A 25,525-nucleotide genomic window follows, 5' to 3' on the forward strand; every position below is an offset into this window, starting at 1 on the left:
GAAGAGAGGAAAGAGGGGAGAATACAGTCATAAAATTCAATACATATTCTAAAAAATTAAGAAAATTGAGGGAGAGGGTGGAGTTGAGAGGAATGGGGAGGCTGATGAAAGACGACATATAATATATATAATAGATATAATAGAATTATATAAATATATAACATATTAAATTATATGAAATACAATAGATCAAGCTACATTGTATTTATAAACTGCTTTATTAAATGACAACTACTTAAAGATTACATATATATAAAACCAAACAATTATATCTACAAATTTTCACTACCAAAAAAAAAAATATGCAGAGAAGCTCAGCAGACCAGAAGACACCTAGCCTCCAGTGACAAGAAGAAGAACAAGATGAAGCCTTAGGGAACACTGTAGTGATCCCCACCCCCAACCTTGTTCTTTGGGGAAAACCAAGTAATCCTTAGAAGAACTTCAACTGCCTGAGATTATTTCTAAATAACATCACAAATATTTAAGGTGAGACTCTTTAGGAATATGCAGAGAAGTTTGAAATCTCCCCTGTGTTTCAAGCCTCTCAAGTAGGGTTTCCCTGGCTCAAGATAAGGCAGAAATATCACTGGGAGAATGAATGAAAACAGTCAATATTTTACTAAAAAAAAAGTTAATTTTTACTAATCTTTAACATAGAGCCTGACAGTCAAGCATGTAATGACTGTAAGTATGTGCGGGAGACTCTGTGTGTCTGCGTGTGCATGTGTGCACACAAAATCTCAGTTCTTATCATTTATGCTGCTTAAAATATGAATTATTGGCTGCTTTGAGGGGTTTAACATGTGCAAGACAAGATCTGAATCCCCCAGAAATTCTGTTTTCGCTGACATAAGCTGAGACTGGGGTGCCATATGTATAGTTGGCCTGGAAGTTTAAATCATTGGCACTAAACCCAGGAAGTACATTACTTATACCTCTTAGGTTTTCCTTCAGCCATTTTCCCCTTGATTTGGGGTGGAACAACATGTTGAAAATGTCTCAGCAAAAGGAAAACTCGAGTGGTTTCAGTTCAGTGGCTCTGAGCTCCCAAACCTTGGCTAGATCGGGATTATGTGAGTTGGCAAGTATGAATCCTCCTCAGCTCAGCTGTCAGCTCAGAGCCTAACTTGGGTACCACCATCTATCACCAGGAAAGTAACTGAAATATTAAACCCTATGACAAGTGGACCATAAACTGAAGCATACAAGGCTTAAGTCTTACACAGCTCTGAGGTTAGACTGGTACTAGGTACTATGTCCTGGTACTAGGGCTAGAACTCAGGGCCTTGTACTCTCACTTGGCTTTTTCACTGAAGGCTAGTGCTCTACCACATGAGCCACAGCTCCACTCTGGCTTTTTGCTAGTTAAATGGAGACAAAAATTTCTTGGATTAATTAGCCCAGGGTTGGCTTTGAACATCTTCAGATTTCAGCCTCCTGAGTAGATAGGATTACAAGCATGAGTCACTGTTGCCCAACCTTCTCTACTGTTTCAGTCCCATCAGAGAAGAAGAAATGTTCTTGGTTTAGAGAAGAGATTCCACTATGTTTTACTTTGAAAACTGGCACTGAACAACACAGCTTAGTTTCACATCTTTCTTTTCTTACATGGAGTTTTGTAAGATCCATCTTTCATGCATGCACCAACATATACACACAGCCCAACTCCCTATTCTGAAGAAAAACTTTGTCCTTCCCTTTACCTTCAACTGAAAAATCAAAATAAGCATCTCAAATGGATCTGTGTCTGGTTACATGGGGCACAATTCCCCTATTTTAAAGTGAAGCCAAACTCTCTTAAGATTTATATTTCATAGGAATATTGAATGCACAAAGATTCTCTACCATTTTCCTAAGTTGGAAACTCAACCCAAGGTGAGCCCACTTAGATAAATGAATAATTCTGCAGGTTTTCGTAGAAGATCACACACCAAAATCAATAAGAAATGGAATATTTGATTTCTGATTGAATGAGTATCAAGTATGAGACCAACCAGAATCCAACTTAGAGTTTCTTTTAACTCAATCTGACCCTTGGAAGGTTGCCTGTGGTCACCCCCCTTTTGTATGTATCCATGGTTGTAAACTACCTAAGAATGCCCAATCCTGCATTGTAATATAATAATAATGATAAGAATACCAATATAGCAAAGAAATAATAACATAATAGTAAAAATATATTAAGTTCTTACCACATGCGATCATTGTGCTAGTTATTTCACATACATTTAGTCATTAATTTCACATGAAGACCATAATTTAGATACATGAGGTATGATTTTATTCTCAACTTACAGACAGCAATACAGAGGACAGATTGATAAAACTGCCAGTTGTATCATGGCTAGCAAGAGGACACCAACATATGACTGTCCAAGGCCTAAGTCACAGGACCTTCACTACTACAAATGTGGACAAATCTTTCTAACATCATTACTACCTTCATTGTTCTGCTCCTCTGGGCTTGTTTACTCTCTGGTAGATTATCTACAAACATTTTTAAATGTTTATCAACATAGGCCTTTATCTACATTATTTACAACCAGTTAAGAAATGTAAATATATATCTATAAACACACATATATTTATATACATATACATTATATGTGTATATATGCATGTATATTTATATGTATGTATATATAATACTTCTCTCAATTACTTGACAACCAATAGAAATAAAAAAATCAAATGTATCCACTAGGAAACTCCACTGTAACTACAAGTACTAGCATTGAATCTAGAAGTATGTTTAATTTTAGACATTTCATGAACTCAAAAGAGTCAAATAGTTGTATAATTTTTCCAAGGATCCATGCTGGAATTCTTTAAATGCCTAAGATAGAAGCACAGATCTATACAACCCAGAAGATACCCAAACTACCCTAGTTCACCAGCTTGCTCCTCCACCCAGATTGAGTTCAGCGAGATTACTGATTCCCCACAATTAGCCAGCAGCCTCTACACAACACTCCAGGACACCAACTATACCTATGGTTAAAGAAGAAAGTGAAATCCAGAGACCCCAATGTAATGACTGGGAATGTCCAAAGGACCCTGTGTCCCCACAGGCATACAGTTGGTCTCTCGACATCTGCTAGACAAGGAGAACACAAAGCTAAAAGCAGACATGAGTTTCTGGTCTTAGAGGCGAGTCAAACAAGATGATGACAGACATGTCATTCATCTTAGAGATGCGCAAAGGATAGTTTGGGAACACAGAGAAGGAACAACTCAAATACACTCAACCAGGCTTCCTGGTGTTTTTAACCCTATTTGGAACTAGAATGCAAAGTAGAGGGGAGCAGGAGATTATTGAACAAGTCTGGATGGGGGAAGAAGCACTGGAACCTCTCTTAAGAATGAAGGCAACATAGTTGCAAACCTAAACTGAGCTAGACCTGTTGGTAAAGTTTCTTTCAATTCATTCTTTGTGGCAATGCTTTAAAGTAACAACTGTTGAGATCCTGTTGCCAATCTATGTCTGCTGGGATTCTCAGTCAACAGAAACTAATTCTGGCTAAAACTGGCTATTTAAATAACACTGATAACAAATAATACTGATATAATACCTCCAATGTACCCAGCTTAGCTCTAAATGCTTTATGCAAATTAATTGACACAAGTCATCCAATCCCTAAAGGGGTAGTAGATACCATTAGGTATTATTCCTGTTTTATGGGTCTAAAACATGGGGTCTTTGGAAAATGGGTAAAGTATATAGTTTATCCAGCTAAGGATGGAAAGGCTAGGGTAGAGAAACTAGGCCATGAGGTATGTCTCTTGGTTCTAATTCACTATGTTACAATATTAATGAGTAACTCACAAGAGTCTAGAAAGGGTGGAGACCCAGACTAGGAACTGTGCTGCTAGAGCTGCTTCGAGGAAGACCCCTTGAGAGCCACAGGTGGGCCTAAACCTGCAGCTGGTACCACTGGTACTGCTACTTAGGGCATCACCTGTTGCTGCCATTACTGTCTGCACACTGCCATCTTGTTGCACCACTTCCATTTCCAGGAACTGTGTCTCACTACTTCACCAGACTCAGCAAGGTCAAAGTCAGGAAGTATGCAATCATCAAAACCAGGTCACTGGCTGCTGCTTCCACAAAAGAAATCTAGGCCAGACGCTGGTGGCTCACACCTGTAATCCTATCTACTCAGGAGGCTGAGGCCTGAGGATCTCGGTTCAAAGCCAGCCCAGGCAGGAAAGGATGTGAAACTCTTATCTGCGATAAAAATACCAGAAAACCCGAAGTGACACTGTGGCTCAAGTGGTAGAGTGCTTGCCTTGAGAGAGCTCAGGGGCAGCGCCAATGCCCAGAGTCCAAGCCCCCCAACAGACAAAAAAAAGGTCTGGAAAAGTAATCATGCAGCAAATTTGAATGTCCACATGAAAAAGTTCGGGATCTGCCTCTCACAAGGCCCCCAAAATAGATCTATTCGGGTCCTACAGGTGCTGTAACAAGTAACACCAAGTGAGTGCCTCAATCTCCAGTACTGCAGGTTGAACTCAGAGCCTCAGGCCAGTCAAGAACTCTGCCACATGAGCTACACACACAGTCCTAGTTTTGTTTTTCAGATAGGGTCTCTTGCTTTTGCTCTACACTAGCTGGCCTGGAACAAAGATTTCCCATCTCCACTCCTCACTTCTGGAGGCCAAAAGTGGGAAGTGTCAGAGTCTGCAGAACTTGTTCGTTCTGAGGTATCCATGGGAAAAATGTATTCCATGCCCCTCTCTAGCTTCTGGCCTTTCTCTGCCTCTCTGGTCACACAGCGCTTTTCTTGTATTTTTGTTTCTTTTCTTCTAGCTTAAAGAACATGAACCCTCTAACATTTAAGAGCAACCTTATCTTTGTATATTTGCACCTTATAGTTATATCAGCAAAGACCTTATTTCCAAATAAGGTCATATTCATAGGTACCAAGCATTAGAGTTTGAATGGATCTTTTGGGGGTAAAACTACACCAACAAAAAAAGTTTCACATTCCAGGAACCTTAAAAAAGAAGAAAAAAAAGACAAGTATCTAATGCATCTCATATCGCTATGGGGGCCTTCACTTTAATAATGAAATTATTTCACAGCAAAAGAGGGATATGCCTAAAAGCCATAAAAAGTCTATTAGCTCTCATAGGGGGACCAACCCAGACAGGAATTTGCAGTAGGGGCGAGGTGGGGGTGTTATTGCAAAGCTAGATGGTCCCTCCCTCAAAAACGTGTGGCCATCAGAAGCCTAAGCCCAGGCATACATCCTGCTACCCTTAATGCCATGGGCATCTGCCAAATTTCTCTCTTTTATCTTCAAAAAGAGAAAACTTGGCCTGGAGGGGCCATCATGGATTAAAGTGGGAAGATAAATGAAGATTTTAACTGTGAGTATGAATTACCTAAGCCATAATTTTCTCACTGAATAGGTATATGACAGATGTTTGAAATATACATTACTTACATAGCTAGCTGGTCTCATCTTTTGTGTAATTTCTTGCATAGCTCTAACTCTTTTCAAGCCTGACTGCAGTTACCAAAAGCATATTCCTGTTAGCAACAAAACAACGTAACATCTTTGAAACCAATGCAAACATGAATAAAACAAATCTAAAAAAATTAAGCCACACTTTGTTCTTAGGAAGAGAAGAGCAATCTCTAAGCAATCGTAACTGCTGTTCTCTGGGTATTTCAAAACCTAAGAACTCAGAGTCAGTGGAATGCAATTGACCCTCCATCTGCTGGAAATAAAAATAACCTAAGTCATCTGTTCTCCTCTAAGTAGTAGAACATAGAGTACAAAAAGCAAAGCTATTCTCATGTTCTTAACAGGCAAGCGTGCATGGATGAGTGACCTTTAACCTAAACCTCTAACCTTTACCATGCATGTATGCCTAACAGTCTCCCTACCTCCTTGCTCAGACAACATATCTGTTAATCCAAAATAGAATTCATCATCTGCTCTACTTTCCCCAGTTTCCTGGTCATTTGTTTTGTTTTTCTAACATCTTTTCTTTCCCCTGCATGTGTGTACAGTGTGTCTGTGTATGTATATGTGTATATGTATATGTATATGCAAACATGTGCTTGAGCAGTACTAAGGATTGAGAACAGACAAATAGACAACTGCTCTACCTCTTAGTGCCATGTTTCCAAGATCTTTTGCTGTTAGTTTTTCATATTGGGTCTCTCAATTTTGCTTTGGGCTGGCTGGTCTGGGACCAACATCTTCCTGCTCCATCTTCCAAGCTCCTGAGATTATAGGCATGATCCACCAGGTCCATGCTTCTTTCAACTCTTAAATCCAATTAATGACCAAAAACAAACAAACAAACAAAAAACCCCCACAACTTCGTTCTTTTATTCCTCCTTTCCATCACGCCCTCCTTGTCCTCCACTATGTGGTTCGGCTTCATTTTAGGAGGTTAACTGGTTATGTATCTGTAACTGAGTTTTATGTTTATTTTAGTGGGGATTAGGGAAAAAAAATCAATTTTATCAAGTGAAACCCACAATTTCACAAAAAAGGAATTCTCCCCCCCCCCTTTTTTTTTCTTGCCAGTCCTGGAGCTTGATCTCAGGGTCTGGGCACTGTCCCTGGGCCTCTTTGTACTCAAGGATAACCCTCTACTACTTGAGCCACAGCACCAATTCTGGCTTTTTCTGAGTAGTTTATTGGAGATATGAGTCTCACCGACTTTTTTCCTCTGGCTGGCTTCGAATTGGATCCTCCTGAGTAGTTAGGATTATAGGCAAGAGCTACCTGCACCCAGCGAGAATTTCCTTTTTAATTCATTTAAATAAAGAAGTAGGTCAAACATAAAGGAAAAAAAATAAGGAAATAACAGTACAGGTGCACAGGAGCACAGATACTATAGTTTGGGTAAGGTTTGTTCTCCAAAGGTTCATGTACTAGATGGAAGCTTGGTCCCCCATCACAGTACTTAAAGACAGTGGATCTTTAAGAGATGATTAGATCATGAGGTGACTGCTCCTGGAAAGGGATTAATGCCCATCTAGTGGGAGTGGGTTAGGTTTTACGAGACTGGTTGCTAAAAAGAAAGGCCATCCTTTGTGCCTGTTTCCTTCTGCACTCAGCCAGTTCCTTTTAGCCATGTTGTAAGACAGGGTGGCAGGAAAAAAGTAGGGTTGGTGACCCCAGGACATGCACCACACTGTTCAAATCTTCCTGATACAAGAATCTTGAGCCAGGGCCAAGAATGTGGCTTAGTGGTAGAGTGCTTGCATAGCATGCATGAAGCCCTGAGTTCTGTTCCTTAGTACCACATAAACAGAAAAAGCAGGAAGTGGTGCTGTGGCTCAAATGGTACAATGCTATCCTTGAGCAAAAGCAGCTCAGGGACAGTTCAAGCCCCACAAATGAAAAAAGAAAAGAATCCTGAGCCAAATAAACTATTTTGCAAATTACTCAGCCCAGATATTTTGTTATAGCAGCACAAAACTGTCTAAGACAAAGTGGTATGTAGGCATGGTTTAAAAATAATGTCTTGGGTATCGTGTTAATGCCTAATACTGTCGAGAAACTTAGTTCTATAATGGTCTTTCATCACAGCTCTCAATACCCAGGATGGCTCCTACCCTGTAAGCCACAGCTCCCTTCACTTTTATCATGTCCATCCCAAAGTCTCACAAATCTGTTACTCCCTCATAATTCCTGATTACACCCAAATTCCAAGATCCCTCCACACGTAGATATACATTATTTCTGGTTACATCTCCAAGTTGCAGTGTAAGGACTTTCACATACACATATTTATTTCTAGCTTCATGCCTTAGGTCATACTACTTCCATAGTCCTCTTCTAATTCTTTTTCCCATCTCTCCAAATCCTACCCACTCTTTCACAGCCTCAGAAATTCTCCTCCAAGTCACCTCTCCTAAGTGGCATCCTTGTCTTCTCTGAGCTCTATTCCACTTACACCAACTCTATCCAGCTCCCTTCTTGACTCTTGACTTATTCCTATTAGTTCTTGCTTTCCCAGACAGGCAGTCCAATCTACCAATCACAGAATGAGATCCTCCAAGGGAAGGATTTTAAGAGAGAGATCTATTAACTTCCACAGTTATAAAAAAGATGACTCACATTAAGACTTCAAGACATCTCTGCATCCAAGTTTTTTAAAGAGAAGTCATTCATCAAATAAACATTTATTGAGTCTTTATACATGCCAACTTTTGTGGTTGCTGGCAAAATGGACCAGTGACTACAACAGGTACTGTTAAGGAGGAGCCCTCTGTCCATGCAGGAGGTGTACAGGTAAACTGGTAATGCAATACAATGTGACTGTGTTGCTATAACATCCATACAAAACAAGTCTTATAGGAGTGATTCACTCAGAAAGGACCTGAAGGAAGACTAAAAGGGTAAGCTGGGCCTGGTGGTACACACCTGTAATCCCAGTTGCTAGAGAGGCTGAGACAGAAGAATGACAAAGTCAAAGGTGGCTGGAGAAACACAGCAAGACCCCAAGGAGAGAGAGACAGACAGAAAGACAGACAGACAGACAGACACACACACACACACACACACACACACACACACACACAGAGAGAGAGAGAGAGAGAGAGAGAGAGAGAGAGAGAGAGAGAGAGAGAAAGACAGAGACAGAGAGAGGGATCAGTTGTCTAAATGCTTAATGGGATGCTTTAAGACTTGGAGATGTGGGAAACATTCCAAGTAATAGCACATAAAATGACAAGTGCAACAGACAGAGCCAAAGGTACAGAGCTCTCAGAGCCTGGTACACAGGGGGTTAAGGGACAGGATAGAAGCAGAGGAAGAACCAATGGGAAAGTGATACCTCAAAGATTTTCATGGTCAACAATCTATGTAGGACTTCATTCATGTCCACAAGAAACATTTAAAAAGGAAGCAACACATGCAATGTTGCTTTAGAACCACACAAAATCTCTGGGGCCCAGAGGGTTGGGAGGGGACACCTAGAAGATGGATTAGGCTGGAGAAGTGATTCCTTTGGAAGAACAGAAGATTCAAACTGGGATGAAGAGATGTTTAGATGGTAGAAATCAATAGGATTTTCTGGCCAACTGGTACACATTCCAATGTCAAATAAAAATAGTCTAGGGATTTACTACTTAAGGGAAAGTTTATTACCTACTTTAAAAATCATCCATGTCATTGAGTTCATGTGGTACTGTAGCTAGAGTTAATTTACAGTTGACTACAATCTGTATTCTCACATACCATAAGAACCTCAACTGTATACCCTAAAGATTAGCTATTTCACAGTCTCTATGATTGATCTACAGAAGTTTTATTAAATTCAGAAGTCGGTTATCTCACTGGCAAGCATCTAACCAGATTTTGCTCCTTGGTTACATGTACCAAAGAACATTCCATTATCTGAATTGTTCCAAGCCTGTGGGGTGAGGGAAGTTAAGGCCAAAATCACTGTGAGGGTGTTAAAAACTCTTAGGTTTTCATGAAGTATGTTCATATTACTTTTACCCCTCACTTCCAAATAAAAACATTCACAAAGAGTGTAACAGATCTTGAAACACCAAGAGAGGTGACCTTTACTAAACACCTTCCAGTTCTCTTGGGAAATAAATGAAGAAAGTTATTCACCACCAAGGGTAATATTCCTCTTTTCCATGTTGCCTGAAAGAAGTCAACAAAGGTAGTTTCAAATTAAAACTCAGTTGGAGCAGCTAAGCTGAAAATGGATCTTTGGGAAGAGGGCAAAGGACGGGACAGGATGTTGTTCATGAAAACTGGCATTTAATTTTAACCTGTAAGACCTTAATCTATCATTTTCCCCCTCATTGCTCTGGTTACCAGGGCAAACCCTGAGATGCAAACTCATAATGTACGATTTGAGGATGACAGGAAACAGGATTTCACTGCACCCAGCACTATTCCTGCACACAGAAGCCTGTGACTCCAGTAAGTTTGAAAAGGGAAAAGGGCTTTTCAAGCAATTTATGTACTAGCATTCAGAAGTCACTACACAGCCACCATGGAGCCCAAACATAGATCCACCTCCAGGGAGATGGCAGGTTCGTAGAAGGCCCACATTAGAAGCTTGTGTTCATCTTCCACGCCCAGAAAAATTCTCAAATCTCCTTAAAATAAGAGAACATGGGGAACACAGTCAAATGTGGCTCCAGATTTGTTTCTATGAAATGAAAACTAATAAGCCAATCAAGTGGTATTCTGGTTATCTCTCTCCACTGATAATCTTCATTAAAGCAGCAGACAAAACTGATCTTTAAAAAGAAAAACTGACATTCTTAAGTCAGAGACTTTTGCTTTTTCTTTTCAAATTCTTTAAAGCCACAGTACTTTTTTTTTTTTTTAAATCTGCTTTATTCCTTAAAAGACACTATTGAAAATGACATGTACCAAACTCAAACTGCCAGGGACTTTGCTTGCTCGTTCATAAGCAAAGCCTTTTAGAAACATGTTCTATAAAACCTGCAGACTGGAAAAAATAACTTTGAATCTTGATCAATAAGAAGGCCCCTATGACTCTAGTGGTATTATACATGAAAAACAGCCCTGGTTCTGCTGGAGGAACTATGAAGGAAGAAGTTAGCATCGTTTGAATGAATGATTGTTCGCACAGTACCAGAGCAAGTTCTAATGGCTTCATCTACTTGAGGCCTTGGAAAACATGTCACAGAGGTATACCAGTAGGCTGGCTCCTACAAAGTACTAAGCGTTAACACAGCTTTCCTTTTTACTTTTTCCAGTTTTACTTTAATGTCTCCATTAATATCTCTTTTGTTTTTCTGGTTTAAAAAAAAATGTGGAAGAATAACCCTATATATACTGGATCCAATCCCTTTTCTTCTTCAGATAATGCCATGCATGGATTCATTATTCATCTTAATTTAGACAAAAGGCAAGATTTCCCTCCCCACCTCCCCCCAACCTTCTGCTCAGAAACTACCATTGGGAAATTAATATGCCAGAGGAACAATGGACTCCTCTCCTGCTCTTTACACCTCCTGGTTGCTAGGAGGCTGGTGGACTCTTAGGATTACTTTAGATTTGCTAGCATGGATAGGGAGATAAAAAGCGGACACAGAAATCGTGGGCCTGTAGATGGAAACTTTCCTAATTTTCCATCTACCCATCCTTTTGCAAGACCTCATCAGTCTTCTTGTTGTCTGATCCAACATCTTGAACTTAAGGCCAAAGGTCAAACCCACAGCTATACATCACATTTCACACTGGCAATTACTTATTACTAGGTAGAAATGGTGTTGTCTCATTATCAAGCTATCACACATGCTTACAATTCTGCTTAAAGCACCTACTGTGTGTTACATAGGTATACCAAGTCTAAGGGTGTCTTTTTCTAAAAGTTCCTTGTAATTTCTCATTTACCAGGCCTTTTTTAAATGCTTATTCTTCTTAATGATCAGGGATATTTGCTATGGGAATTCTAGAAATAACTTTAGCTGAAGTTTCTTTAGGCTCAGTTGAAGTTTCTTCAGGTTTTGGCTTATCTTGTTTTTTGAACACAAATACATTTACACACAGCAAAAGAAAGATGATAACATGAGTAATCACTAAACCAAATGATTGGACAAAGAGAAAGGAAAAAATATTAAAAAATTGCTTCTTTTCTATTTTATGTGCCAAAGGTTCTGCTCATACCCATAGTGACTAATTTGATACATTTTAATCTCCTAAGGGAAAAAGAACTTATAAATGATCTCAAACTGTTTCAATACAGCATTGACTTCTATTAACTCTCCTATGTTGAAAAGATCCTTATTTGAAAAGAAAATAGATAAGATACTCATCCTGCCATGCTACATTTCCCCAAAACTTGCATATAAGAAAGATTCCATCTACTCTTTTCAATGTTGATTGTTGGTGTTTATCTTCATCTTTACTGTTTCTTTCCATTAACACCAACACCTGCTTTTTATTCCATGTACTAGCTGACATCTAACATAAAGGAAAAATAATATCTCTCCCTCCCTATATAAAACTCATATATTCTATCCAATCCAGTGACCCCAAAAGGATGTAGAACAAAGTGCTTTACCCTGAGTGGGCACCTCATAAAATGCTGAATGAATGACACAGCTCTTCAGGGGCTCTTGTATTCTCAGCAGTAACCTAACATGGAATCTACATGAACAGCCACTAACCTGAAACAGGTTAACTTTCAGGATCACCAAAAGACCAACTCACCACACACAGATCTAGAGCTGAAACCAGAGAATCATATAAAATTAAAAGCATCTTCCTTAAGCCCTGGAAAAATGTCTTGCAACACCAGAAACAGCAGAGAGTTCTTCTACAAAGATGGAAAATGTAATCATAATGAAGCAATGTCAAGAGAGATAAAAATAGGCTCCATGGGAATGTGCCTGAAATTATTAGAGTCTTGCAGGTTTGTTGAAGAAATGGTGGGCACTGCCCCCCAATTGCTTTATGCTTACTTTTGGCGCTGTTTATTTAAGAGGGACAGAAAAGGAGGGGGGGTCAAAATGGAATGAAGACATTCAACCCCTAAGCATGTGAAGCCTGGATTCACTCAGTACAGACATGGATCTATGTACATATGAATTTTGTGGTTAGATTTGGATCTAGGTATATTTTAGAATTTACTGACACAAGTCTGAAGATACAGTAACCACAGCAGGGTCTTAAATTACTGAAGTATAAACTGTAGTTGTCACTTCCTTTACAAATTTGGCTTTTCATGAAAGAGAAAAATCAAGGAAGCCTTATTGCCAAAATAGTAGAACATCCTTCTGTCGCCTGATTTTGCAATTAAAAAAAAAAGATAAGTTATTATACTTAGGCTTTGTATGCATGGAAATGTGGTCACAAGACATTGTTAAAGCATGAGATAGTGACCCCAGTTTAAAAGGACTTGCTGCTTTAGGAGGAAGACAGTAAAGCTTGCCTATAAGAACCAATCACCAGCTTAAAACCACCTTTTCCAGTTAAGACAGGACTTAGAATGATTTGGTATGTGATTTAAAATTAAAACCTTGTTTCTTCCATTACACTGGATCTTAGAAGCAAATCAATGATATTCACAATGAAAAACAAATAATAATTAAAAAAAAACAACCCTGATGTCTTCCATATCATTACAGACGAGTGGTAAGCAAGAAGGAAGGGCTGGGAAAGCAATAAAAGATTTCTGGGATTTTCCTCCTCCAGCATCTCAACTATATTATCACTGGGTTCCCCCATCGCAAACCAAAGCCACTCTGTCGTTATTTCCACAGGGAACGGGGCCCATTCAGAAAGGCTTTTCAGGGCACACTGCATTTTTAAGACGAAATCTATGTTGAGGCCTCCACTTCCACTGACCGTTTTGTTTGTCCTTCCTGTCTGACATGCAGATTCACGACACAGCCTCCATTCTTTTCCAAGCAACCGAATCCAAAGCCACATAGGTTCAATCCACGCACAATCAGGTGGAGTCTTCAATCCACACCATTAACCCCACAGAATGCCTTCCATGAGCTCCAGCCTAGTTCCCTGCGTGCAAACCGGACGAGCCTGAGATATCTGCGTGCACCCTCTTCCCCTGACTCGAACCCAGAAGGGCGCGTGGAACCTGCTCCCATTTTTTTATTTTTTTTTAAAGGCCGATGAGAGGATTGTGTAAATGACCACTAAGGTGGACCTGGCCACACTGCAGGAGCCTGGGAGCCTGGTGCTGCGGGAGACCCCGAACTCGGGCTCTCGCACAAAGCTCAAGGAGGCTGCTGCGTTGGGGGGGGGCTTGCGGTCATTGATCCCCCTGCAGCCCCCAAACGCCTGGCTGGTCTCCCCCTCCCCCACCGCCTCCACCCGCCCGCAACCCCCGATTTCACCTAACTAATAGCACTCCAACCCCATAGGAAGAGGGCCTGCTGTGGATCTTGCAGAGGTACAAAATGGTGGATGTGAGCTAATTTTTCCCCTGCTTTCCCTATAACTTAGCGCATCCATCACCGCGGGTCCTCGGCTCCAAACAATCCCCCCCCCGCCCCGCTTTCCCCCCCCCCCCCCCGCCGCCCAGCCGCCGCCGCGCACCGAGCACGCCCCGCAGACCCGGCCCCGAGGCACCGCCGCCGTGACCAACCTGATGTCATGTAGCCCCGCGAAGCCTGGGGCGCGAAGGCCGCGGGGAAGCGCTTGTGCAGACGGTAGTCCTTCTCGCTGCGGGACCTCATGCGGTCCGAGGCCCGGTCTGAGAAATCCGAGCTAGGCCAGGCTCGCCGCAAGGTTGTGCTCCGGGTCTTCTTCATGGTGTGGAGGGCGACCTGCTGCCCCCGATCGTGGGGCCTCAGCGCCGGGGCGCAGCGCGCTGCTTCATCCGTCTACGGCGGGCACGACCCAGGCGGACTCTGCGCACATTTTCCCAGCCCCTCCTCGTCGTCGTCGGCGTCTACACCGCCAGCAGCGGGTCCGGCCCTCCCCACGCCCCCCCACACCCCCACGGCGAAGGCTCCGATTTTACACACGTCCCACAATGCATTACACTTCATTTGCAATCCGCTCGGCTTATAGCTTCCAGATTCCTGGGGGGGAGGCGAAAGGCACGTTTTGGAGGCTCCGCGGCCAGGAGGAGGCGGGGAGGGGGCGGGCGGGGTGGGGGCGCCGAGACTTGCAGCGTGAAAGCAATGGGAGCGCAGACAATGGCCCGATTCAGCGGCCGGAGTGCTTAGCCAACTGTGTGAGCCACGGCACAAAAGACCCAAACAAATGAGGAAACCGAGGCCTCCGGGGCTGACCCTGGATCCGGCACCCGGGAAGCCGGAGGGGCGGCGGCGGCGGCGGCAGCCCCACTGCGCCAGGAGGCTCTCAGCGCCCGGGCGTGGGGATGACAGTGTCCAAGCCGTGTCCCTACGGGCCTAGCAGCCGCGCGGCCCGCAGCACGCCCGGGCGTCCACCGGCTCTGCCCTCCCCTGCAGTCCCAAGACGGCCGATCTTCCTTTCCCGAGGCTCGGATGGGGCGGAGGGGTGGAGTGGGGAGCGCAGGGAAGCTCGGGGATCCGGCCCGGCTCCGCAGACGGCAGCTGCAGCCAGGCGAGGCGAGGCTCCCGGCGGAATCCAGGAAGAGCCCGAGTCGTGCAGGCGACTGCGGCGGCCCGTCAATCTCCTTGCTCCCGAGGCTCGGGGCGGTGCGCGCGGGGGAGTGGGTGGCGGGCTGCGCCCCCACGCACGTGCGCCCCCCTCCACCTCCACAGGCACGCTCCTACTTACTGACCCCGGCGGCGACGGGAGCCATGGCCGCCGACCGCCCCCCGCGCGGCAGCCCCGCGCACCGCTCCGCGCCGAGCGCGCCCCAGAAGCGCTGCGGAAGGGCTTCAGGAAGCAGGAGGGCCGCCCCGGCTCCGGCTCATCACCCCTCCGCCGGCCGCGGCAGCGCCGATCCGGTCAGGCTTCTCATTTGCATGGAAAACACCCTGCAGCCGGCGAGGACCCCGGGACCCGGGCTGGCGCCCCAGCCTGGAGACAGCGCTTGGGTAATTTACATATTTTAGGGTGGCCCCTCCCTCTCGCGGAGAAAGCGAGTCTCCGTGGGAACGGGCAGACCGGCCGCGTCCAGCCCGGCCCACCTGCCACGACCCCGCGGGGAGCCGCGGGCCGAGGGCGGGGCTCCTCCGACCCGACCTCCCCGTTCGGGGGGGCGCCCGCGGCACCCCCGCCTGGAACGCGCCTCCGCGGTTCCCCCTCGGTCCCCACGAGCGATCGTCACTGCCAGCGGGCCAGGCGGCGTGCAGGTCCCAGCTCCTGAGCCCCGCTCCGCTCCGCACAGCTGTCTCTGGTCCCGCAACCAATCGCCAGAAGACAACAATGCTGCGCGCGCCGGGCGCGGTGGAGGGGGCGTGCGGGGCGCCCGCCGCCCTGGCCCGGCGCTGGGCCCGGGGCGCCGAGGTCACGCCGAGTTAAAGGTGCCGGGCCACACGGCTGTGAACCCCAACCAAGCTCCGCCACTGCTATTCCGCCCCTCCCCGCCCCCCTCTCTGCCTCCCCCGTCTCCAACCGCTTATCTCTTCCATTGGGGTTTCCAAAAATGCTTGCGAGCTAGAAACAAGGAAAGAGACATCTGATTTCCTTTTTCGATGCTGTATTTTATTTCACCTTGGAGCATCTTCTCCACCCCCCCCTTCATCACCCCCGCGGAGAGGGAGGGGATCTGTGACAATGCAAGCTTCACACTCATTTTTATACTGTTTCCTACAGACGGATTCCGAGATGCAGAGACAGGGGTATTAAGCCATGGTAGAGACATATTTTTAGGTAGAGATCGTTTTATGAATTTTAAAAGCCAGAGGATTCTAAATGGTTAAGATTCGGAAGGATTTAGTACAATCTGATGCTAGTCCAAGGACTGAATTAGGGGAGAAGGGCAAAGAGGTTCCCTAGGGGACCTCGGAGAGGGGTGGGGCATAGAGTCTAGAACTAAAACTTGGTCATTTAGTTTCTCAGTCTCCCCTCTGTAACCTGCAGTCAGAATATTCTTATCTCTAAAGATACTGGGGTAAATTAATACATAGCCACTCAGTCTCACAGAAAACTTTTAGTTACACCAATCAATATGGATTAGCAATTGTAAAGCAATCGACTAATGTTCAATACTGTTTTTCTAAAGTTAGAATAGTTCCCCCAAAAGGCACATTTTGTGCACATATCTCCTTTAAGAGAAATGCCAAGAACAGAAAAAGTACAGTTTGAGAACTATATTAGAGCAAATTTGGAAAGAACCTTAAAGGTGTTTTTTTAAAAAATTGTATTAATGAGGGCAGGGGATATTGACATTTAGATAGCTCCAACAATTACTCAGAACTTCACATGCGCCGCAGTGGTTATACCAAGGATAATAGTTATGATGTTACAGCTACTGGTGATAGGTGTAGCAACTGTGATATTCATTTGGCAGGTAATTATCGATACCCAGCAAACAGAACACCATAACTAGCCCTCTGCGGCTAATGATCTGTGGAGACGGGACAGAGTAAGCAACTAAGTGCAGAGACTGTGCTAAATTCAATGAAGAAAACGCACTATGGGAAACAGACGGGCAGAATAAGGAGGTCTACCCAAGCAAAGATTGGGGGAGATGGGATTCCAGTACATGGGACTAGCCTGTACAAAGGACTGAGGTTAGAAAGAGTTTGGCTTCTTCAGAAGAAATGCGGGTGGGGGGGAGGGGAGGGGAGGGCCAGTGTAGCTGGAATAAGAGTAAGGTCCATGATGAGGTCACAGAGAAAAGAGAGAGCCAAATCATGCAAGGACTTGCAGGCCAAGCTAAAGGCTTTATATTCCATTCCAAGTGCAGTGTGCGTGGTATGAATCACTACATCATTAGAAGCAAAGAAAAAGTGATAGTTTTAGAATTTCTATTCAGAAGGGGGCTTAGAGACATGAGTCTGTCCGAACGGAAGGGTCTACTGGGAAAATCCTAGGAAATATGTTTGAATCTCTGTGTGTGTGTGTGTGTGTGTGTGTGTGTGTGTGTGTGTGTGTGTGTGTGTGTGTGTGTGTGTGTGTGTGTGTGTGTGTGTGTGTATTGGGGCTTGAACTCGGGGCTTCAGGCTCTCACATAGCTTTTTTGCTCAAGGCTGGCACTCTACCACTTGAGCTATACCTCCTCTTCATGCTTTTTACAGACTAATTGGACATAAGAATCTCAGACTTGTCTGCCTGGGCTGCCTTTAGACTAGGATCCTTAGATCTCAGCCTCTTGAACACCTTGGATTACGTAAGTGTGAGGCCCCATATCTATATGTTTGAATCACTCGACTTAAAATTGAGAAAAAAAAATCCATTGTTTTGGACATTTTAGAGAGGACAACTACAGCCATGCTCAGCCAATTCTGAAAATAGACCTTACAGAAGAATTGGATAAAAAAAAAGTAACTAAAATGAATTTGCTGAATCAGAGCAGATGATAAAGATGATAAAATAAAGCAGGAGAGGTGGGGACAGTCAAGAAATGTCTTCATCCAAATCGGTAACAGTGCTGTATGTGGTTATGAAGGGTGACATCTAGCAGACAGCATATTGTGAAGCCAGTGCTATTGGAATCCAACTTAGAGTATCCACCTTTGGCATGAAACTATTCACTGCAGTCCAAGGAAATGAAACCTTGTCCCTACTCCTCATTTGAGGCCTCACAGGGAACCTGAGACTATCATATGTATCAAATGCAGGTCATAAACTATCCATCAGGTAATCTCAGTCTTGGACTCTAGTATCCAATACTGGGAAAGCTTACTTACTATCGAAGAAATCAGTGTTTTACTATTAATGTTTTTAAATCAGGGTTAAGAACACCTCACATATGTAGAATTTATGTATCAGATTAGAGATGCTATTGAGGCAGATTTACTTTGCAAATCAAATTCAATTGTGTAACTGAGTTAAGATTTGTGATCTTCAATTGGAAGGTATAAGAAATTTGTCTTTGAATCGCCCCATTTGTTAGGAAATGGAAAGACTTGGAAAAAATTATATTAAGTGAAGTAGCCAGGCCCAAAAACACATAGGTCCTATGATTTCCCTTATTTGCAATAACTAGTATATATCTGGGACAAGGAGAAAAGGTCAAAAGCTATGACCAGATAAGACGATGTTAAGCGAAATGAACCCCAAGATAGGGACACAAGTGGTTTTTTCTTTCTTGCTATTGTTTCTAATGTGTTCTAATGTTTCTAATGTATCACAATGTACCATGTGATTTTTTTTGTTGCTTTGTATGTTCCTCCCCCATGGTATAACCCCTGTTTCACTGTATTTGATGTCAGCATAATTTGGGGAGGGGAAGGGAAAAAACAAAATCTTTAAATAGGGATACAGGTTGACCCATTATATCAATGAGATATACAAGACACTATTTAGGCCGGGAGTAGGGGGTGGGATGTAGTTGAGGAGGTGGGGGGAAAGGGATGTAGGGAAAAAAGCAAAGAAAGGAGGCAACAATGCTTGATAAGAAATGTACTCACTACCTTGCTCATGTAACTGTAGTCCCTCTGTACAGTATTTTTACAATAAAAAACTTATTTTAAAAAAGAAATTTGTCTTTGAAACTCTCTTCATTTAAGACTTTATAGGAGTTTTAGTGATTAAATGAGTTTGTTACAAAAATATGAATACCACAGGGCGAGGGACACTTTGTCCTATTTATGGTTGCTCATTGTCCTTACAGTTGTCACAGCTACAACTTCTTTAAAGACGATACACAAATGGCCAACAAGCACATGAGAATCTTCAGTATTACTACTCACCAGGGTGAATATTACTAAAAAGAAAAGAATATAGCAAGTGTTAGTAGTAACTGCACTATTGGGCAGGAATGCACAATGGAATACTATCCAGTCTTCAGTAGGAAAGATCTTCTGATTGCAACAAGAGACATAAACCTTGTGCTTTAGCACAGAAAGATACTGTGTGACCCCATTTACATGCAATATCAAGAACAGTCAAAATCATAGAGACCAAGTATGGTGTTTGCCTAGGGCTGGTGTGGGAAAAGGAGAGGCATTGTTTAATTGGTAAAGAGATTGATTATTACCAGATAAAGATGGACCTTGGTAATGCATGCTCTTCTGAATGTATTCAATTTCAATGAACCATAAGCTATTCTGAATGCATTCAATTTCAATGAACCATAAACCTAAAAATTGTTAAGACTGGAAAATTTCTTCTATATATCTACTTTAAGAAAAAAATTAAATTAAATACATCAAATTTACAAGTACAATTGAAGTGCTTAAAAGAATACATTTAACCATATATCTAAATAGGTATAATGGTTGAGTCAAGAGAATTTAGCCTTCAGTTTGAGTTATTCAAATGCTTTGCAAAGACCTCCCAAGAGTTATGGTTCTTATTTTTCATTTTAAAAATATCAACCTTACAACTAGAATAAGCTGAGTATAAAAAGCTAAGGAAACTTGTATCTTTGCCTAATACAGTTGGATTGGCAGTATGTGTTAAAGGTTTGGTCTACAACTTAGCTCTTGGGGAGCAATGGAAAATTCAAGAAGTCTCTTCAGCATCCTCCTTTTAAATTCCAATGCAGTATTATGTACTATGTACTTAATTCAGTTTAGAAGCAAAAATAAATTGACATATTTATTATTAAAATTTAATTGATTTGAAAGACCTAAATCAAATTTTCCTCCCCATTTGGTCAAACACCATTTACGTGTTTGCAGATAGGGCCATGTGTCATTTGTGCTAATCTAATCTACTACTTACAACATTTCCAGATGGATAAAGGTAACTGTAGGAGTGTCCCGCTCTATGCTCTGTGTCCTATGACCTGCTCAGCCTAGAGTCTTCCATGTGTTCAAAGCTTAACTCCTGGTGCAGGGACTGCAGAGTAGAAGTACGCTGTCAAATGGGACAAGTCCCTAAATCTCTGTGTAAGGGTAAGGAAGTCGCCCACCTTTTCTGCAGAGGTGACACTCATTTCCCTATACCAGGACGTGGTACAAAAAAGTACACAGGGGTACAGTGAAGGCAGCAGTATCTGTGATACTTCACAAAATGTTTATTCCTTTCTGGATTAAAAATAGCGAGTGGAAATGGAATTGAGGCTGCCTTGGGATTCTTATCTCTTTTTTGTTGTTGACAATCTAGTGAGCAATATTCTTTGTTTTTTCTTGCTGCTGCTGCTGCTTTCTTCCTCCATCTTCCCTCTCTTCTTCCTCTTCTTCCTCCTCTTCCTCCTCCTTTTTTTTTCTCCTTCAATTAGCTTCAATTCCTTGTACAAAGATGTTTCAGTTTAACATGTGCATTTGTGGATACAATGTATCTTGATCCAGTTACCTCTTCCATCCTTTCCTCCTCCCTCCTTTCCCTCTTGCCAGTCCCATTGAGTTTCCTTGTTCCATCTGCACACCCTACCCCTGACCACTAATACCCACAACCAGGGAATCATGCAACCAGAGATTCATGCGTGCAAATGGGATATCTTCTCCCAACTGCCCTCTGGGATCTCACTTGGTAACATAGGATGTTCAGCAGGCCACAGTCTGTCCTCTGACCTATGTCCTCCTCACTATCAGGAGGTAAGAATTATTTTGTTTTGTATGCTTTTGGTTGTTTTTTTTTTTAATGTTGTTGTTGTTGGTATTGTTTTTTACAACCAAACTAGCCTTTTTCCCTCTTAATGGCTTCTAAAACATTGAGTCACTGTTTTACCACATTATTCTTTCTCAGGTGGAAGTCACCTGAAGCAAACGGGGCAGACAGAATACTACGCAAAGAAGAGATATAACTGGGCATGCATTCAACATTTTCATCCAGTGGGAGCCAGCAACACACAGGCAGGAGGAAACCTGTGCACAATGAAACCTTCTAAAACCGAACTGGACTGAGACATGCACGATTGTAGAAATGTATCAAAACAGATCAAACTGTGATGGATGAATAGATGAATTTCACGGTGTTAACATTATAGTTATGATTCAACAGGACTGTTTGAGAAAAAAAATTACCAAGCCACAATGCAGAAGATCACCTAGGGAGCAAGATGGTGATAAAGACCTGAATGTGAATTCCAGCCAAAAGAATGGAGACAAGGGGACCAAAAGCACTGGTAGGTTAGAAGCTGGAGACCTCTGACATCATCCTACCTGGGGCCAGGGGAGGGTGGATAAAAGACACACACACACACACACACACACACACACAGGTGTGTGGACAGGTGACTCTATATACACAGAAGAAATTGAGAAGCCAATTAAATTTTGGTCCCTCCTTATCTTGAAATTTGTAATAGCTATTATTTATGCTACTTACTTATGGCCCTGGTTTTACATACTATTTTTCAGTATTAAGAAATTCCTTTTTGTATTGCTTGCTAGGTCTTTTTTTTTAATATTAAGTAAATACAACTGAAAAATGCCAAGGAGGTAAGGAAAAATTACTGCAAATAAAAAAAATCAAGCATCTAGAAAAAAAAAAACAAGAAATCCTTAATTACACAGTTTTTTTTCTTCTAGCTATTAAAAATGACAATCTCTCCACTGCTGTATCCATTCAGAATTTCTATCCTCATGTGATTTCTTGCTTGATACTGAAGCAACTTGCTCTCTCCTCTTAAAATGTTTCCTGCCCCCCCATACCCCCAGTACTAGGATTTGAACTCTGAGCCTTATGCTTGCTATACAGGCACTCTGCCATTTAAGGTATGCTTCCAGACATTCTTATTAATTTTTTTAGTTACTGTTTGCATTCTTCACTGTAATATAATAATGTAATATAATAATATACTAATTTTCACTCTTTAGAGTAAATTTGTTTTATTATATTCATGGTTATGGATTTAAAACATTCTGTTAATCTCTGTTCTTTAATTCATTTAGTTTAGTCCATTTACACTTAAAATAATGATAATAAAGGATGCTGTTTTCTTCTTGGAAGAAAACAGTTTCTCAATTCTCAGTACTATCCCTTTTTATATTTATTTGACTTTTGTAGTATACATCTCTCTTCCTTTTTCTGTATATTTTTCAGTGGTTCTTATTGATTTCTTATAGACTTACATTAAAGATATCATACTAATAACCAGCTATTTTGAATTTATTTTAAAACAACAGTAAAAAACAACAACAACAACTTCTATTACTCTATTACTAGGCAACAGTAGATCGCATCTGTAATCCTAGCTATTCAGGAGGCTGACATCTAAGGATTGTGGTTCAAAGCCAGTGAAAGTCTTCTTTCCAATTAACTAAGAAAGGCTGGAAGTAATGCTGTGACTCAAGCAGTGGCCTTGAGCAGAAAAGTTCAGGGATAGCACCTAGGCTCTGAGTTCAAGCCCCAGAACTGGCACAAAAAAATGGGAAAAAAATATGTCTCCCTTCTCCATTCCTTATGTTGTTATTGTCAAAGATCATACTTTCACATATTGTGCCAGCTAATACAGATTCATTATTATTTGTGCATTTTTGCTGAAAATATGTTAGGGGTAAAGAGTAGGAGGACTACAACTGAAAGAACAATGACACAGATTCCTATACTTATCTACTCAGTTTACTTGTGTTAGTGGTTTTTATCTTTCCTATAACTTTCAGTTACTGTGTAGTGTTCTTTCATTTTTTTTTTCCCTGAAGGATTCCCTTAAACCCTCCAGCCATTCTTGCTCTGGTTATTTTGAAAATAGAATCTTACTCTTTGCCTGGCCTAACCTGGAAGTAAACACTGAAATGTTTTCTTTCTGTGTCCTATTTAATGCATATGTATTTAATCATATCTATGTCTTCTTCCTTGAGAAAATATCATAAGCTCCTTTTTACTAAACTTCCAAGTCTCTCTCCAAATGATTAAAATGTTTTCTGTTACATCAGAAAAGTTTATCATCAGGCTGTTAATGCAAGTCAAAGAAAACAATCCACTTTGACCTGTGTGTGTAGCTCAAGTGTCCAGCAGTGAATCACCTTCCCAGTCTGTTTCGTTCTGAAATATTCTCCTTGCAAATAATGCATGCTCTAACTATACCTGTTCATTTGCAGAACCTAAAGTTACCTTCGCCAGGCTTCAAGTGGACATAGAGAACACCAAATATCTGATCATTTACAATGCCAGGATGAACCGAAGACTAACAGAGCAGGCTTCCTCTAGAAGGATCCAGTGTTCATCTGAAATGCAAGTAGACAGATAACAGAGTTCCTCTCTTGAAATCCAATATGCCTCTTCAAATGAAACAAAATCTGACAGGTAATCAAACTTCTTCACAAGTGTTGGGGTAAAGGAGGAATTTGGATGCCTGATTTACATGCTGGACAATTTTAAGGATTAAAGTTTTTTTAAAAAAATATGTACAGTTAGGGTTATATTGTGGAAAAGATGGTGATCACCGTCTACTGCCAAGCTTCAGGAGGTGGAAGAAGACTTCCACCAAACTATTTTCCTGATGTTTTTTCCTGAGCTTCTTCACTTAACTCATTCAATTAACCCCCCAAAATGAGCCATCGCCAAAAGACTGTTTTCTCAGATGACTGTAACTAGAAGTAGTCAGAAAAGATGAACAAAAATGTAACTCTCATTCTTTTATAGGAAAAACACATTCTTTAGCTTGACATTGAACAAGTCATTAAATATTTAACTAAAACATAACCAGTGGACTTTTTGTACAGCAGAAAACACTTTACAGTTACTTCCTCTCTCACCGCAAAATCAAGAGGATCATGGGAGCTTTGAGTCTACTTAATGACCACAGATAAACCCCAAGACAGTGCAGGGTCACACAGAAGTGGCCCACCAGGGGGTACTCCTACACATACCTATGGAATAGAACATACTGCCACTAAACCCACCCAGCCAGCATGGGTACTGGTGTTAACTTTTAAGACTTCATTTCTTCTAGACATTGAAAAGAGCACTAAAAATACAGGTATCCCCAATAAAATGCAGGTATTTCTATATACCCAGGTTCCCCAATAAGTCACAATGGCCACTTTGTTGCCATGTTTACAAGGAACAGAAATATGGTCATCCCCAATAGAGTCATTTCCCACCTCAAGCTTTCTGGAGAGCTGCCAGGTTTTCTTAGGCTATCTATAGCATCCTTGGCTCCCTGCAGAACTCCCAGGAATCCTCTAAGACTCTAGTGATGCTCAGTTCTCTGAGAGACTTCACACCTCACATTGGCCTTCCATCTCCCTATAGTTACAAGCCAGTCTTCTGTTTCTATACCAATAGAAGCTCTGTTATAGCTCTCATCTCATTGTCAGACAAGGCAATGCCTAACAAACTGTCTGCTTGCTTTCCTAATTGGGTGTTCCTTCAACAACTGTTTACTGAACAAACATTCACTGGATACTTGTTATGCACTAATAATGGTTATAGGTACCAGGATACAAAGTTTTTAAAAGAAAACAAGAGAACAACCACAATAGCAAAATCTTCTGTTAGAAAGAATCTCTGTCCTAATAGGAGAGGCCAATACTAAGCAATAATAAACACACAGCTTAGCAAATTATATGGAACATGAAAGAGACAGATGTAATGGAAAAAAACCAATGCCCTCTTGTGAGACTGAAAATAATGCCATTTTGGAAAACAGGAGGTTTGTAATTAAAACGGTGACTAGGAGGCCTGGTGTATTGGTTCGAGCCTCTAATCCTCATTACTTGGGAGGCAGAAATAGGAGGATTGTGGTTTGAGGCCAGTCTGAGCAAAAATGATAAGACTCTACATGAAAAAGAATCAAAAGTAGAAAGGCACAGTTCAAGTGATAGACCCTAATCTAGCAAGTCTAGAGCTCTGAGTTCAAAACCTAGTACCACTAAAACAAACAATTGAAAAGGGGGCAAGTAGTCAGGAAAGGTTTCACTTTCAATTAGTCATATTATGCTTATTGTCTTCCAAAAAGTAGACCTTCAATCAACATACTTCAATGTGTTAATTTTAAGCCTTCTTTACTATTGTATTCCCAGCAGAGGTACACCAAATACCCTTGGATTTCAGATGATGAAGGAACAAATATGTCTATTTCATTTTTCTCACAGCCTGCAATCTTGAGAGAAAAAATTCTTGTGCTTGCATAGGGTATTCTAGAGCTT

General features: G+C 41.9%; 1 protein-coding gene and 1 long non-coding RNA gene across 5 annotated transcripts in view; both read right to left on the reverse strand.

Annotated features, from left to right (window-relative positions):
• Stox2 (storkhead box 2) overlaps window positions 1-25,525 on the reverse strand; it is a 209,716-nt gene that overhangs the window by 90,441 nt on the left and 93,750 nt on the right. The window contains exon 1 of one of the 4 annotated variants that reach the window (XM_070016418.1): window positions 14,083-15,602. The exons of 2 other annotated variants lie outside the window; for them this stretch is intronic. In XM_070016418.1, the coding sequence (XP_069872519.1) occupies window positions 14,083-14,248 (166 nt within the window). In that variant the 5' untranslated portion in view covers window positions 14,249-15,602. Of the gene's footprint in view, window positions 1-14,082; window positions 15,603-25,525 lie in introns of those variants that run through there. One more of the 4 variants, XM_070016416.1, reaches the window with a different exon arrangement.
• On the reverse strand, window positions 20,499-24,540 carry LOC138823259 (uncharacterized). The gene is made up of 3 exons (XR_011370767.1): window positions 24,479-24,540; window positions 23,487-23,599; window positions 20,499-20,718 (listed from the first exon to the last, which is right to left on the reverse strand). It is a non-coding gene; the product is annotated as an uncharacterized lncRNA (long non-coding RNA).

This window comes from Dipodomys merriami, unplaced genomic scaffold (assembly GCF_024711535.1).
Source record: "Dipodomys merriami isolate MVZ:Mamm:240054 unplaced genomic scaffold, mDipMer1.0.p SCAF_12, whole genome shotgun sequence".
Classification (NCBI taxonomy): Eukaryota; Metazoa; Chordata; class Mammalia; order Rodentia; family Heteromyidae; genus Dipodomys; species Dipodomys merriami.